Genomic DNA, 15219 nt, shown 5'->3' with positions numbered 1-15219 from the left:
TGTCATAGAAACCAATATGAACATTTCAGCTCAAAAATCACTTCAAAATAATGGCTTAGTTCATCATCTCATACCAGGTGACATAGCTCCTCTGAATCCAAAATCTAGAGTCTGTCCCTACACTAAAATTCTTCTGCCAGCCCTGGGTGACAGTCAGACTGTTTTACTTCTGTTTTTTATGTATACTGCAGTTGCTTCAGTACAGATATTCAGTACGGGGATATTCCCAGAGCAGGAGGATGGACTAGAATGGTAACAGAGGGAACTGTGGGAACTGTCTGAATAGCATCTCTGGCAGTAACTAGAAAGCAGGCATGACCAGTGTGTAAGTGGGAAGCTGGAACATGTTAATGCATATATGTACCTTTCATTTTCTATGCACCATCTCCAAGAATGGTGCATTTCCATGGGACAATTTTTTCAGAGCTCTCTCTGTATCTATCTTATGCTGCAAGGAAATTGTAAGGCCTTTGTTGTGTCTTTTAAAAGGGGGATGTTGCAGAGAGTCTGACAGTGGGTGCTTCCCCTGCCATGGCTTGTTTAGTGGCTCCCTTTCTTTCATTCACTTTCCCTTCAGAAGCCTGCTGGATGCCTGCTCCTGAGGCCAACTTCTTGTGCTCTTTTCTTGGTTGAGAAGCTCTGGGAGTCTGTGACCACTATGGATCAGGCTTACACTGACTTCTTTTGCAGTGCTGCATTTCTCAGTCATATTCTTTCTCAGCATATGCAAGGCTCAATTGGAGAGTTTACTGTGTTTGTCAGTAAAGAAGCTGCTTTCTTCTGGTTTTCCAGCCATGTGATAAAGCTCCTACAGCTTTAGAGCCTTTAGAACAACAAAAGGGTAACGAGTCTTCTGTTCACCTGCAGAGAGAGGAGTTGATGCGGTCATATAAGACATGGAGAGCCAGAGAGATCAGCTGGAATGGGACCAAATTAAATGCATTTACTCTGCACTGTTCCATTAATGCCAAGTAATTACCACATACAGTGGGATTTTTGTTTTGTTTTGTTTCATTTTGGCACAAGAGAATTCTTTTCAAATGTGAATGCGTTAGGCAGTCCAGGCTGCTGGGCTCTTAGGTAAATTATAACAAGCCTTCCCTATTCCCATATGTTCCTCTCCCTTCCCCTTGGCATTTGGAAAGCTGGCAATACAAAGATGGGAAATGCAAATGCAGAGAGGAAGTCTCTTTCCCAGTGGCAGTGATGCTGGTTCTGCCACTCTGGTGCAAACTCTTGCCCTGACTTCTATCCCCAGGATGCTTCCTCGGCAAATTCAGAGTGGTCCAAAAATGGATATCAGAGAAATGTTCCAACTAGAAGAAAATTTTCATTGGAGCATGCAATTCTCTTGTGTTTGAATGTGCAAGTACTGTCTAATCCCACTGGCACTCTGATCTCTGAGAACAGTACTGCCAAAATACAAAAAACATACTCAGGCTGCCATGAAATTCCTATGCTAGCCATCCATACTGGACATTAGGGACTGTTGAAAGAGGGATGGAGAAGGGTCAGAGAGATACAAAACTGCTGTATATGACAGTTCTTGTATTTTGGGGCCCAGGCAGCAATAAATGTAATGATTCTCAACAGAGTCCAGTCTGTCCTCTCTTCTCAGTGAAGTGATAATTTCTATAGTGAAGGGCTGATAATTTTTTTAGCTTTATTTTGATGAGTGTCTGGAGGAAAAGAAAGCACCTTAAGGTCTGTTCCTACTCCAGGTTTTTTTTCACATATACTATCCCACCACAAGTCTCCCAATCCCAACGTAAAGCTTTCAAAATGCTTGCTGGGAGGTGGGTGAGCACCTCTCCTTAAAGACCTCCATCAGCCCATGTAGCCTCATCATTCATGGAAAACCCTTCCGCAGCACAGTGAGGTGAAGCTTACTCCATGTTTGGAATGTGGATGGTGGCACCTCCTTTTTCCTCTCTTTCTTGGAATGGCTCTCAAAAAAAACTCTACAATATGTATACCACTCTACAGGAACCTCATTTTCCCACTTGATTCTCCCTAAAACTGTGTTGTGGATCCCAGCTGATGGGAAGACAGGATGAGAGGGGAAGAAGGAGACTCCTTTCCACTAGTGAATATTGTACTCATTTCCAAAGGCATCATCCCTTCCCTTTCACTGTCTCTCAGTGGTTTGAGAGAGGAGCTGGTTCAAGATGCACATAAATTGTGTTCCAGCCAGGGCCTGTGGCAGATCTGCCAAGGCTGGAAGCTTTGAATCAGGGAAGGGGAGCTTTTTTGCATTTCCTTTAGCTGCACTGTTTTCCTGAAATAAGATGTTTTGTTGTGAACATGCATCCATGGCTGGAGAAACTCTTGTGGATGTCCTGTGCTTAGGTCGTGCTCCACCTTGGTGATTCCTACATGTTTTCTCTCTTCTCTCTAAATAAGCTGCACAATTTTAGGATAAGCGAAAGATTCAGTTTTTAGGTACAAAAGTCACATGTCAGCAGTATGCCTGCTACAGACTGAATATATATATATATATATATGAATCATATCAGATCATGCAGTGCTCAAACAGTGGAACAGGCACAGGCAGCAGCACCCTCAACTTCTATAGCCTGTATCAGTTCAGCAGTCAGACAGGAGCAGTTGCCAACACTGAAAAATAACTATAGTCACTGAAAAACTATGCATGGTAGAAGGGGACACACTGAGCTTGAGCTGTGGGGAGATTTCTTGTTTCATAGCAACAAACAACTACTGGTCCTCAAACAGGGAAAATTCAGCACAGTGCCCCAGTTGGATAAGGTCTCCCCAGTACCCCATCAGTGAAAGCAGTTGTAAGATGAGAACTGTCCAGGATGTATGCTGGAGGAAAGTTTAAATCACGCATTACTATCTCATTAATGTCCAACTTTCCTAGCTTGCCTTAGAACTGTGGGTTCTTCACTCCATTTCACTACTGGAGCTGGAATATATTGAATTTTGGCATATGTTGATGATCTTGCCTTTGTCCAGGACTGCTGTCCTTGATGATGGCATCCGGGGGTTCTTTTCCTGACCATTAGCTGGTCATTCACTGACTCTGAAACCTTTCCTTGTCACGTATCTCCTACATTTTTTGTCAACCAGTTATGACTATCTTGATAGTTTAAAGCTAATACATCTTCTATCTCCAATTACCTCAAAGCTGGGATTTCTGCGAGAAAGATAGATTTGATAAAGCACCTTTGGGATTTTCAGTTGAAAATATGCACAAATCAGAATCATGATGCTCCATTATCTACAGGATAGTTTGCCCATGGTTAACAAGGCCATTTTAACGTGCAGGGTTTATCACATTTATACAAGATTGGAGACTAAATTTTGAAAAGTGAGAGGGAAGGAGTCATAGGTCTCAGTGATAAGGTAAATGACCAGTAACTGTTTTGAATGTGCACTCTTTTGTTGGAAGTCTCCTTTGGAAATAATTGTTACAGTCCCCAGGTGTCCTATTACAGTGTGCTCTGGTTTTACATAGAACTGACCTGCATTATTTACGAGTTGTCTCTAACTGATCATTCCACGCTTCTCTGCAGATCAGAGGATCTAATTTCCAAGGTATTGTCATGCTGCTCATTTTTCTCTGAGAGGGTAGTGACTGTCCTTCTTTACACTGGTATAGAGGTAGAATTACACTTGCATGCATGAGGAATGCTAGAGGAATGTCTTTAGGATATGCAATGATGATAAGGCTGCCTTCCATGATGGGTGTCACTTGACTATTCTGACACTGGTTCTTTTACTGAGTTCTTTTGGATCAGAGTAACTGCTTTTACTGAATCATTGTTGCAAATGAGTGTAGCCTGACACTTGCACATCAGGCTGTCCCTTTCCCAAAGGTTTGTGTTCTGACTAGCCAGCAAAGCTGGCCTGTTCTGCCTATTCAAGTGCTTCTGTTTGGACCTTTTATTAGCAAGACATCAAAGACTGATTTTGCCTTCTTGTAAGCAAAAGCAAGAAAAGAGCTTTTTCTTTGGTCTGCCCAAAATGTTTCCCTCATCTCTGTGACTTTTCAAGAGTTGCAAATAAAAAGAAACAAAAAACAAAGTCGTTACAAATTTTGTGAAAGATCTTTGGATATAAAATCAAGTGAATGTAGCAGTTGTTCAAAAGCACCCAAGTACTAAAAAGCAGACATGGGAGCACAGTGGTGTTGACTGTGACTAATGGAGATTAATAAATTAGTCAATATATGATACTTGTGATTTAGAGCCATCCTGAAGATCGTGGCTGCCTGACTCTTCCCATGGTGCCAAATAATAAGAGAATGGAGCTTTGATGGAAGGGAGGGAATCCTCTCTTTTCCTTCCCACTGCTGACACCCTCGGTTATAAGCAGTGCTGTGTTGAAGGGGTTTCTCCATCAAAACTAATTACCCAAAATTATTTCAAAGCCATATGCCTATGCAAACAACTCCCAATAAGGGATTTTTGCAGTAGCATTTACATCAATAATGTTTTTTCTCTAGATATCACACATTTTGTTTCATGTTGTTGACAGAATATATTGATAGTGTTGCCTCCTACCTTAAAGAGCTGGCATATTACAGAGTATATCAGCCCTAAATCCAAGCTGGAATTCTCCTCCCACCTATTTCCCTCGATTTCTCCCTTATACTATGTTGGTATCACTGGAAGTTGAAGATGTTCATTTCCTGTCAGGGCACTGCAGGCATTGCGTTCATCAGGAGTGGGCATCTGAGATACAGTCTAGAATACTGCAAAGATTTGGATCTTGAATACGTGTGTTCTCCTGCGTGGAACAAGAAATAAAATTAAATCAACTAAAATATAACAGGTTGGGTGCTGTTCTGGATAAAAAAACAAGTTTCAGAGTGGGAAAGCTGTTGTGGATAATTTAACTCACATTCTGATCCTCTCTTTACAGCCACAGGGACTTAAAACCAGAAAACCTACTGCTGGATGAAAAGAACAATATTCGGATAGCAGACTTCGGGATGGCATCGCTGCAGGTTGGGGACAGCTTGTTAGAAACCAGTTGTGGGTGAGTGTCTCAAAGCATATTGCAAAAATGAGTGATAGATTCCAGACACAGAAGTTGTCTGTAGTAAGGGTCACTAAAGACCTGCAGACCTACACACTACATTGGTATTTCCCAGCAAGATAATAAGTTTATATATGCATGTAGTGTATCAGATAGCTAAAAGAAGGGGGATTAAGTGCTGTACAGTGAAAAGTAGGCCACTGTAGGTGTCATATATGGATATAAAAATTAAGGCTTTCAGGTTTGGATTCATCTGCATGTGCTGGTATATGTTTGCATTTACTGGCCATGTAGTTTTTGGTAACTGAAAGCAGTAGTGTTTACTATTGTAAGAAGAGACTTTGAAAATATTAGGGAGTGAAAAAATAAATTAGTCTAGAGGTTCTTAAATGGAACTTGCGTGTCCTGATTAGACTGACTGCTTGCATGCAGCTCTTCCTGTTCATGCTCCACACTGCTTTGTTTCAGCTGTGCAGGATTGAGGGGGAGGAAGCAGGGTCCTTTGCAATTACAAGCAGGGCATGAATAACACTTACAAAGGAGACTACTTGGAGGAATATTGCAGGGGCAATCTAAAGACATTTCCGTGGCAATTCAGTTGCCAGCAAGAGCTTTGTAGGACTTTCCAAGGGAGCTGGCAGTAAGCCTCAACAACTGAGCAAAGCCCGAGTGCCTGGCTAGGGACAGGACATGCTCTTCAGGGGAAGGCTCTCTCATCACCATTGTCCCTAAGGGCACCACTGGACTGTGTCCCACCCCCTCCCAGTGCTGTGGCATGGTGTCCAGTTGTCTGTGCAGGGGCTGCAGCAATGAACTGTAGCAAGGGCAGCAGCTGCATCGAGCTGCTGCAGCCTGGCACCACTACATCAGCTTTTAGCTGTGTCTGAATTTGTTGTAACAGCAAGCTCAGCAACCAGACAGTACCAGCAGATTTCCACTTCCTGCCATACAAAACTGACTATTGACAGGAAGCTGAACATGAGCCAGCAGTGTGCCCAGGTGACCAAGAAGGCCAATGGCATCCTGGCCTGTATCAGAAACAGTGTGGCCAGCAGGACCAGGGAAGTGATTCTTCCTCTGTACTCAGTGCTGGTGAGGCCACACCTGGAGTACTGTGTCCAGTTCTGGACCCCTCCGTTCAGGAAAGATATTGAGGTGCTGGAGCAGGTCCAGAGAATAGTGACAAGGCTGGGGAAAGGACTCGAGCGAAAGTCTTATGATGAGAGGTTGAGGGAGCTGGAGTTGTTTAGCCTGGAGAAGAGGAGGTTCAGAGGAGACCTCGTCACTCTGCAACTCTCTGACAGGAGGTTGTAGCCAGGTAGGGGTTGGTCTCTTCTCACAGGCAGCTATTAGTAAGACAAGAGGGCATGGTCTTAAGCTCTGGCAGGGGAGGTTTAGGTTGGATATTAGGAAGAAATTCTTTACAGAGAAGGTAATCAGGCATTGGAATGGGCTGCCCCGGGAAGTGGTGGATCCTCCATCCCTGGAGGTTTTTAAGATGAGACTGGATGTGGCACTTAGTGCCATGGTCTAGTAACCATGGTGGTAGTGGATCAAGGGTTGGACTTGATGATCTCAGAGGTCCTTTCCAACCTGGCTGATCCTATGATTCTATCACTCTTTTTGGCCTTTGGTAGTCTGAATCTGATGACTTCAGCCCTGTCCTCAGCTGATTACAGTCCATGCTTTTTCAGTCCGTGCTCTAGGCCAAGACAGTTTGGGGTAGACATGGAACCATTGGGGTTCCCTCTACAGCCCAGCCACTGCCTCTCAGTCCTAGGCCATATGGCCCTGCTTTCCAAGTCATGAATAATGGATAGCAAAATTATATGAAGTTCATGGTATGATAGAATGCTGGTTGATGGGACCCACCCATTTTTTTCTGTCCATGTCTAATCAAGATTTGAGCTCTTAGCAGCACAGATGAAAAACAAGGAACTGTGATGGTAAGGCTCACAATGTCCCACACTTGGATCAGGGAAACACCCAGTATCTTCAATACAGGCTGGGAGATGAAAGAATTTAGAGCAGTCCTACTGAGAAGGACTTGGGGGTAGTGATGGATGAAAGACTGGACATGACCCAGCAATGTGCACTTGCAGCCCAGAAAACCAACCCTGCCCTGGGCTGCATCAAAAGAATAATAGCCAGCAGGTCAAGGGAGGTGATGCTGCCCCTCTACTCTGCACTGGTGGGACGCCAGCTGGAGCACTGGATCCAGCTTTGCAGGGTCCTCAGCACAAGAAGGATGTCAACCTGTTAAAACAGCTCCAGAGGAGGCCACAAAGATGATTGAAGGACTGTAACACTTCTCCTGTGAGGGCAGACTGAGAGAGTTGGGGTTGTTCAGCCTGGAGAAGAGAAGGCTCAAGGGAGACCTTGTTGCCACCTTTCAGTACTGGAAGGGAGCAGTCCTATAAAAAAGACGGGGACAGGCTTTTTAGCAGGACCTGTTGTGATAGGATGACGGTTTTGAACTGCAAGTGTGTCACTACGGATTAGATATAAGGAAGAAGTTTTTTTTCATTGAGGGTTGTAAAATACTGAGGTTTCCCAGGGCAGTGGTGGGTGCCCTGTCCATGGAAACATTAAAGGTCAGGTTAGATGGGGCTCTGGAATGAAGTCTTCCCTGCAGTTACCACAAAGCCTCTATCCTCTTTAGATAAAATTGTTCCCTTTCCCAACCCAGTCTCAGTTGCTCTGTAGGATTTTTCAGACTCCTTGGGAACCTCTCAGTAGGGTTCCGGTTCTTTTTAGCACCGAGCTCTGTCATCCAGATCTGGAGTCTCAAAGGGAGACTTCCTTCCCATAAGCTGTGCTGGAATTCAAAGCTCCATGCTTCAAGCAGATCCAGCCCCCACATTGTGGCCTTAAAATGTGCTAATAAAGAAATCAATGGAACGGAAGAGATGTGCCTGTAATAAACAGAACACAGCAGCAACGCTATGATCTCCTGCCTTGCAGATGCATTTTAAGTGTGTTGCCAATCACTAGACCTCCGTGTGAGCTATTACACCACTTCATTAATTCTCCTGGCATGGAGCCCAGCATGGCTGATACTGGTGTCTTGTGATCTCTCTGGTTTGGGGGGTGAAGGGAGGGAGGAAGGAAGGAAGGAATATATAACAATATGCCACACTGTTCACAGAGAAAGGTAATCCAGTTATGACTCCCTTTCCTTTGGAGCACACACAGTAACCAACCTTAGAGATTTTCAAGGCAACAGTTTTACCTACCCTTGTAGTTGGTGCTTTCAGCCAGCATGAAAAGGAACAAAATAGACTGAAACATGGCTGAGATACTGAGCTGTGATGAGATGCTCCTCCATGCACCCAGAAGTTAATTTGGAGAATGGCTTTATCTGTACTGTGAACACTGATAATGAGATGAAACTGTAACGTTTCCATTGAAAGTCATGCAAGGAGTCTCCAGGTATTTCTGTCAGTCAGAGTGGGAGGCTCAGATGGGGTTGAGCCATGTGTTACAGCTAACTTTGTCAGTTCAGCAGAGTGATTAGACAGCAGTCAAAAATTCTTTGCTGTCACGAGTGATCTGCTAAGTTCGGTCCAAAGTTTGGGTAGTCTTCAGGTCACCACAGAGCTTTGACTGGCCTCATGAAGAGTAGCCTCATGTAGCCTGAAGTATGATGTATTGCATACCTCAGAGTCACTGTTTTCTGGGAGTCAGTCCTTAGGTCTGCATGGTTTTCTGTAGCACTGATGATGACCTGGAGAAAACCATAATAGTTCAGTCCAGTTGTGTTTGTATAGGACAGAGAGGTAAGGATGGACTTGCTGTTTCATTGACATAATTTCTCACTTAACGGACTGCTCATTGGGCCTTGATTGTAATGAATCCCCATTACTGGAAATGTATATTGAGAAAATCCTGCATATACACAGCACAAAGGAATAAGCCATCGTTTCAAATTTCGACCCTCGAGGGGAAAGGGAGATGTGTGTAGGGTCTGCAGGATTTATTCTGCTTATGGCAGAAATTGCACAGCAAGGCAGTCTTATGGAGAGATGGTCCTTGAAATGCTAAAATAACACAGTGAATCTCTGCATTCCTTCAGGAGCAGGGAAGGCCTGTCAGCTAGCAGCAGACAAGGAAGGAAGAGAAAGATGTGATGGGCTACTGCTTCTATTATTTTAGATCTCTTCGGTTCTTCTCCCTCTTTACCCATTCAGGCAGTGGCAATGCAGAGACTCCCCTGTCTCTTTCACAGCAATTCTTCCAGTGTGCTGCCTCGTAGTGTTTCGGAGTAGTAGATGTTGTCCAATCCACCCTGAATTGTCACTAGGCAAGAAGAGTGAGTGCTTTATGGTTAAACCTCAGGACTGGGACCGAGGTTATTTGAGCTTGATTTCTGTTTCTGCTGAAGGCATTCACAGTGGTCTAGGACAAGATACATTGCCTTTCCCTGCTTCAGTTCTCCCTCTTAGTAAATCATTGAAGTGACTAAGTTGCTCTGAACATAAAATGTGGTGATTTCTGTAGGAGTCTTGGAAAAGTAGGAAGGGTTGGTGCATTCCCTAGATGATGTTCCTTTTTTTTGAACTGAGGGCTTATGACTAAAATGAAGGATTGAAAGAGGATACTGTTGCATTACAAATTTACAAAGTTTGTAAAGATCCTTCCTAGTTCACCATTTACAGAAGCCTAGCAAAGTAAGTTTTTGCCATCTCTTCAGTTCTCTCAATTTCACTCTTTACAGCTTCAAAACACTACTGGATGGAGATGGGTGAAAGCCGCTGGGTGACAGAGAACCTGCAGCAGTGCTGGTCTCTGTACTGCCTGTCTCCCAGTCTCTCTATCCCAACCAAGAGCTAGGACAGAGCTGGCTTGTAAACGTAACTCGCCCCAGCACCAGACCCGACCTCTGCAGAGGCAGTCGGGCTGACACTACTGTTGACAGCCCCCCAGTTCGCTGACTGTGTACAACAGTTCCCCCATCTTGGTGTCTCCAAAGAAAACCTTGGCCTGATTCAGAAAACCAAGTGCATGTGGGAAGAGCGATGCTGACCATGATTTTATTGTGAGTGAGGGGAAAGCCTTGCAGCTGCTGGTGGCATAATGGAGGAGAACAGCAACTTCCAACTGCAGCACAGTCAATTCTTCTGCTCTCAGCTCTCCCTAGCAATTCCTGGCAACACTTTGCTGACCCACAGATTGCCTGAATCTATCAAAAACAACCCCATGTATACTCATTAGGACTGATTACTGTCTCTTTTTGAGCTCATGGTATTTGTAACAACCAATGCACTGTGTTTGTTAGAAATGCTAGCAGAGATCATCTAGCTCCTGCTTCCCTCACATCTGTATTTGGTGTATCAGTGTACCTGTGGTGAGCAGATAATTCAGGGGAGCAGCACACCTCAGTGTCCAAGCACCATTTCTGACTTTAATGACAAGACATGATGCTGCAGATATTCTTTACCCCTTATAATAAACGTGTACATATGTTTAAAATGTATGTAAGTGTCCTACATCCAGTTATTGGTAGGGTTGCAAATTTAAGCTCTTGAATTTGGAATCGCCAGAATTAGTACTTTTTACCCCATCTCATCAAGAGCTTGCATTCTCAGCACTCCATTCCCATCTCTTTCTTGATTTGTACTGTAGTCTTGCTGACTTCTCCCAGTCATTTCTACGCCATATTGTGCTCTTTTTCTCTTTTTCACTAGGTTCCAGCTCTAGTTTCCCTTACCTGGTTGTTCCAGTCAGTTGCTGTCAGTTCTAGATCTACTTCGCTAGTTTTGCACTCTCTTTTAAAGTTTGGTACCTTGTGACAAGCCCAGCCAGAGCAGCTCACCGTATCAGTTTCAGATAAAAAAAGTATTCTGTGAAGTGTTACCAGTGCAGGTAGAATTTTGATCCTGATCCTCTAGAGCATTTCTGCTAGTAAATGCCAAATTCAGTTTTCTTGAGGCAGCTTGAATAAATTTTTCTAGAGAATGCAAATAATTGCTCAGATTTTCCCTTTGCAGTCGTGGATACTGGAATTTATTTTTTATATGAAGGAAATGTTTAATTTAAATTTGATAGTGGAAATGCTTCAGCCCATACACAACATGGAGGTACACAGAAACATGAAACCAGTCTGAGACAGATGAAAAACAAGGAAAATTGTTGTTAAATTGATAGTAAATGGTAAGGAATTGAAAATGAGGATTACCAAGGGAAATATCAGACAACCTGATTAGTAATCATTGGTACCAGCCTCACCTATAATATATCCCAAGATGCGTGAAAAGAGATTTAAGTCTTCAAAATCAATCCCTGAAAATTTAATATGTGCTTTTCTTCAGCTGGCAGTATAACATTACCTTAACCAGTGCACATTAGGATATGCCCATTAATTACAAGTTTGTACAGGTTTTTTCTAACAGATCTTTGCCTCATTTGATGATTGGATGGTATGTTTTTTTGAGTAAACAGCTGTCTAATATTTGGGTTTTCCTCATCACTCATTTATGGATCCATGTTTAACTTCTGCTCACTGTATTCAAGCCTTGCTATGAATGCTAGGTAGGATTTCATGACAGTGTCTTAGGTTTTCAAATATTATTTATACTGTTTTCATATGATGTTTGCCACATAGATCTGGTTATCTCTGTTTATATGAGGACCCATGATTCTTCAAAATGAAACTCAAATCGTCAACCAGTTTTGAGTGTACAGTTGGATACTCTGGGGCCCAGTATCTCAGAATACTTGGTGCTTGATAACAGTCCTTTACTTGGAGATCAGAGCACCTACTGACTGCAGCTGCTGCTCCACCTGCTTATAAATACTGTAAATCAAACTTCAGATGTGTAGCACTGTGATTCTGAAAAGTGGGGAAACCTGCAAGTCATGATTACCTGTGAGCATCTCAGTTTAAGGCACCTGTTCATTTTCTTTCACAGAAGGACTCTGTGGCAGGGACAGAGTTTGATTCTCCAGTATGTCAATCAGCTGCAATTCTTGCAAGTTTGTCCTTGTTCCCTCACATTTCCAGCTTTGTCCAGAAGTAAAACAGAGGCGTTGGGCACAGCAAAACATCCACCTGACTTACATGCAGAGTACAGTATAATCTCTTCAACCTTTATTTCAGCAGTTCTTAACTTTTGGATACTTAACTTAGCGATCTTTATGCCCTTTTAATGCAAAGGTCTGGTTGATTTTTTAAATTACAATCTCTTAAAGGTTCCAAGTCTTAATAATTTGAACTGATGCATTAATTAATGAACTGATTTGCAGATTCCCCAAAATGTAATTGCACTTGGGGAGTAAACAGCTGTAAAAAGGCTGAGGGCTAGATGCTGAGTTTTCTAATGTAAAGCTAAATGACTGAGTTGAGGCTTTAATGGGAAAATAGCACTCAGCCTTAACTACCTTAATTACAGCCTTACCTACAGCTACTGCCTTCACCGCAGCCTTAACTACCCCCTGCTACTGGAACTGTTTCGTCAGTCTCTCCGTCTTTCTCTTCTGTGGAATCTATGGCTGTCGCTTTCTCTACTTGGAATGCCAGTGTCCCACTCTTGAATTCCCTTTATCTATATTGCTGCTCCTCTGGTGTTCCCCTTCATCTCAACCCTTTGCTACTCAGCGTGGGGGAAGGCACAGACAGCCTTTTGCTCTAGTGGTAAATTCTGCCCCTGAAAGCCAGCTTGGAGATGATGATTAACAGGGGGAAGGAAGGAATCTAGCATTGAGCAACAGCAAAAACAGCTAGATGGGGGAGGACTTCAGTGCAACTGTGCAACCTCCTGTATCAAGGTGACTTCATGCATAAGAAAAACAGAGGAAAGGAGACTTCTTCTTGTTCCTCCCTCTGCAGAAACTCTGCCTGTATCTGCGAGGCCTAAAGAATGGCACGCAAAGCTTTTCTCCTTCCCCAAATAGTATCATCTTAGGGCATGGGATCAAAAGGACTGAAGCCTGGGTCCTTTGATGGGACATCTTTGATGGGACTTGGGAACCTATCAGGCAGTGTAACACAAGATTTGTCACACTGTGGAGTAGGATCGCACAGCTTTTCCCTGTCCTTCTTGATCAATCAACTGCTTCTCTGGCAAAGCAGTTACTGTGTATTCCCAGATAAACCTTTATGTGCACAGTTGATTTGTGTGGGCGCAGTAGATTTTTGTGTACACAGTGCAAGGCTCTCTTACCTGCATAATAAGACCTGTACCTCACAGGCACATCACATCTCCACTGAAGATATGGCCCTGGTTGTGTCAGATCTACTGTAGCTGCACAATATCTTGATGTGCACAGATCAAGAACTACTTTTCTAGTTTCTCAGATGAAATTCAGGACAGATACATCAACAATATATACATCTGTTTCTGAATGCCTGACTGACCAGAGCTGTCCTGGATTTCACCGTTGCACTCTGGTTTAAATCCCATGTAAATGCTTTGCTAAGGTCCCACAAGATTCTTAAGATTACTGTGTCCTGGAGTCACAGCTGTGAATGACCATTCAGAGAGATCTTCCTGCCCCAGGCCAACTAGCCTTGGAAAATCCACATCACCCTGGTAATAAACACTGCCAACATCGCTGCTTTTTTTTGCAGCAGTATCTGCAGGCAGTAACTGTTTCTTGATCTTGCTGAGCAACATACTTATTTGCTATCAAGGGCAGATTGTGGCTTTTGCTGCACAGAGATGTAGCAGAATGATGAGGAGGTGGCCTAGGGGAAGAGGCAGGGAATGTTGCTCTTGACACATCTATATTGAATAATTAGTAATAAGAGCCAAAGAAATATTCATGACTCTGTAGAAAGATAAATAGATTTTTGATGAAATTTGAGTTTTGTCTTTACAGCAGTTGAAGTTCTCTGTGATTGGTAGCATGGAAATTAGTTTTTTATGGATTCTGGCTGACTGGAGGAACCCTTTTAAAGCTGTTAGCCAAGATAATGCTCAGATATCTAGCTGGTGTGTGCTGGCAAGAATTCAGAATGCTGATGCCAGAAACCTGTGCTCTCTGGGCAGTTGCAGTGCAGTTGTTGAATGATTGAATCAATCCAACTTCTTCAAAGGATTTATTGTAACATTTTCTCCACCCAGTCCCCTAATTTTTGCAGAATTTTAGTGGTGTCTTTTAAGATAAATGGCAGATTCCGCTGCACTTAAGCAGACCTCAGGAAGGTGAATGCTTTAAGGGCATTTTCCTAGTGGGACAGATAAATACATATGTACCTATCTTTTACAACATTTACATTCTTCTTTTCAAGAGTGTTAGCACGGGTGGTTGCATTGCTCAGCACCCACAATTAAGAGTTCTGAAATTTTTGTCAGAGTCATAATATACAAATAAAACTAGGAACACTCTGCACATTAAGATGTTGACTCTTCCAGTGCACCCCAGTGCCATGGCCATCCAAAAAGTATTGTGCTGAAGGATGTTGCTGAACTGTACAGGATACCATGCAGGTTTTGAGAGGTCTGGCTTAAGTCTCCAGCTCAGCCATAGGCATCCCCACAGTAGCCATTTAATGTATTGTATGTCTTCATGATTCACAAGGAAATGCAGCCATACCTGAGAGAAGCCAAAATGCATGCAAGAGGAACTTAGCCATACTAAGGGACAGGAGCTGAACAGTTACCAAAATTGTGTCTTCACTCCTTTTACTCCCCCCCATATATTTTCCAATAAAACTAATGTGACTAAGTTATACAGAACACTAGAACAGACCTTTCTGTTCTGAGGTGACTACCTGAGCAAATATCATTGATCTGTGTAAGTCCTGTCCTCTTTTTGCTACCATGTTGTTTTTTCCAAATAATTGTTGCATTACTATGGTCCCTACAGTTCCCTCCTTCACTGTTCAGTCTAAGCAGTCCAGGACTACTGACAGTTGGCTGTACTTGTCCAGGCCTGGGCTGTAGTCCCAGTTCTGGTGCTGCTCCTTCTGATTTTGTGTGTGCCTTAAGGATGACCTGTACACTATACACCACCGTTATGATACAAGAAAAAAATAATATCACTAGTCAAGCATTCTCACAAGAATAATTTGTCTTCTAAAAGCTTGCAAAATCATGCATTAGTCCCGTGATGTGCCTGTGGTGAAGACTTTGGAGTATTGAAAAGAACAGGTATAGTGTAACTATCAGTTTGCTATAAAGAAGCAAACTCACAGGAAACAATATATTTCGGAGGTTTGGGAAATGTACATAATATTAAGCAATTCAGAGTCTCATTTTGGCCTCACTTTCT

At 43.1% G+C, this 15219-nt stretch overlaps 1 protein-coding gene across 11 annotated transcripts in view; it reads left to right on the top strand.

The window, feature by feature from the left end:
- Positions 1–15219, top strand: part of BRSK2 (BR serine/threonine kinase 2) — a 312908-nt gene that overhangs the window by 223412 nt on the left and 74277 nt on the right. For all 11 annotated transcript variants that reach the window (XM_027651228.1, XM_027651234.1, XM_027651231.1 and 8 more), the window contains exon 5: positions 4888–5004. In XM_027651228.1, the coding sequence (XP_027507029.1) occupies positions 4888–5004 (117 nt within the window). The remainder of the gene's footprint in view (positions 1–4887; positions 5005–15219) is intronic.

This window comes from Corapipo altera, unplaced genomic scaffold (assembly GCF_003945725.1).
Source record: "Corapipo altera isolate COAL_440 unplaced genomic scaffold, ASM394572v1 78, whole genome shotgun sequence".
Classification (NCBI taxonomy): Eukaryota; Metazoa; Chordata; class Aves; order Passeriformes; family Pipridae; genus Corapipo; species Corapipo altera.
Note: the sequence above shows the minus strand (reverse complement) of the source record. Positions and strands in the feature narration are given on the sequence as shown.